General features: G+C 62.4%; 1 protein-coding gene across 1 annotated transcript in view; it reads right to left on the bottom strand.

The window, feature by feature from the left end:
- Positions 1–1,725, bottom strand: part of COL17A1 (collagen type XVII alpha 1 chain) — a gene marked incomplete at its 3' end in the record, with an annotated part of 31,006 nt that overhangs the window by 11,547 nt on the left and 17,734 nt on the right. The window contains exons 16-19 of the mRNA XM_021706014.1: positions 1,597–1,626; positions 1,311–1,337; positions 492–518; positions 323–385 (exon numbers count right to left, since the gene is read on the bottom strand). Of these exons, the coding sequence (XP_021561689.1) occupies positions 323–385; positions 492–518; positions 1,311–1,337; positions 1,597–1,626 (147 nt within the window). The remainder of the gene's footprint in view (positions 1–322; positions 386–491; positions 519–1,310; positions 1,338–1,596; positions 1,627–1,725) is intronic.

Genomic DNA, 1,725 nt, shown 5'->3' with positions numbered 1-1,725 from the left:
CTACCGGAACGTCGGCCCGGCTTCCGCTCTCCCTTCAAGCCTGGGCTCAGACGGCCACTTCCCAGGGGCACCTCCCCTCCCTCCTTAAAATCAAGCCCCTGGCACTCACCCCCAAGTCCCCCCACCTGTCACCCCGACCTGCTGTGTTCCTCACTATCACACCCCCACCCAGAGGTCACTCCACCGCAGCAGGGGTTCCTTTGTGTTGTGCACTGTCTCCCCAGAGCCTCGCACAGGGCCTGGCACGTGGCAGGCGTCAATAAATGTTGGCTGAGCCAAGGAAAGACCGAAGGAATGAGAGAACGGGAAGAGCAGTTCTCACCCACGCTGCCCTTCTGTCCCTTTGGTCCTTCTGGACCTGCGTGGCCTGAGGGCCCGGGAATTCCTGTGGACACACGAGAGCAGCTCAGCCTCGGTCTTCCTCCCAGACGCCAGCAGCCAGGTCAAGCAGCTGCCATGCCAGCAGCCCCGGAGCTCATCAGAATACATACCTGGGGTCCCTGGGATCCCACGATCTCCTGGGGGAGCAAGGTAAGAGAGAGGTCAGCCAAGGGACAAGGCTGGTCCCTAGGGGAGGCATGATGGGATTGGGTGTGTGTGTGCGCGCGCACGTGCACCAGTTTGAGCAAATAGGAACACAGACAACCAGTTACGTTTGAATTGCAAATAAAAAATAAATGTTCTTAGCCTGAGTATGACTCATGAAATTTTGAGGATATACACAGTGAAAACTATTGGTTATCAGCAATTCCAGTGCCACCAAGAGTCCTGTGTTTTATCTGACACCTGCCATCGGTCCCCACCTCTAGCGTGTGTAGGAGGGGTGTGCAGGCCACGGCCCTGGGGAAGGTCTGTGCGGGTGGCTGGGGGCGGGGAGGGGGCCAGGAAGGGGCACTAGGTGAGCGAACCCACTTCGTGCTGGGGGACCCTTGGGAAGCCAGCAGGAGCTGGGCGGGGCGGCCCTGTCATCTGAGAGTGGTTCTCAGTGTGGGTCTCGTTTCCTTCTGTTGCAAAATCACCAGGGCTGACCGAGCCCAGACTCCTGATCCCATCCACACCTGCCGAGCCAGAGGCTCCGGGAGGGGCTCAGAACCTTCTGGAGATTCCCGTAGTTTGCTGACCCCTGGACCAAGGAGAGGGCGCGGGCGTAGCCGAGGTCTGGAGTTGGAAACCTTTTCCTCCCTGTGCACCCGACCCATCCGTGGTCAGGTCCCTTTCTGGAGTGCCAGGTGGGCTTTCTGACCCTTGCGGAGCGCTCAAACCCATCAGCCCTACTAATATGGGAGGTGAAACGTCCATGCTGGGTTTACCTTTGGGGCCTTGGCTTCCCATGTCACCTGAAACCAGAAAGGCACGAAGCTGCAGGGCGGGCGGACCCCCGACGGCCACACCCGCAGGCGCCTCGGTGGGCCCCTCACGGCGCCCTGGGTCCCGGCTCGAGGCTGGGACGCATCTGGCCCCTGAGGCGAACCCTCCGCGGACACCGTGGCCTCACGCAGCTCCCCACGCCTCCCTTCGGACGAAGGATGGCGCTTCCCGGCCCCCAGGAAGCGGCCCCAGCGCAGGGAGTGAGGGCGCATGGGCCGCCGCCCATACCTTTCGGGCCCGGGCTCCCTCGAAGGGTCCCTGCAAGAGAAAGCGAGGGCTGAGGGGGCTTCCGTCTTCCGCGAGGAGGGGCCCGCGGCGCGGCGAGAAGAAACCCGGGCAGCCCCGGCCAGCACTCGG

The sequence above is a fragment of the Carlito syrichta genome, unplaced genomic scaffold (genome assembly GCF_000164805.1).
Source record: "Carlito syrichta isolate Samal-C Ts95f unplaced genomic scaffold, Tarsius_syrichta-2.0.1 Scaffold314878, whole genome shotgun sequence".
NCBI classification, from domain to species: Eukaryota; Metazoa; Chordata; class Mammalia; order Primates; family Tarsiidae; genus Carlito; species Carlito syrichta.
The sequence above is the reverse complement of the archived record's forward strand: the minus strand, read 5'-3'. Positions and strand labels throughout refer to the sequence as shown.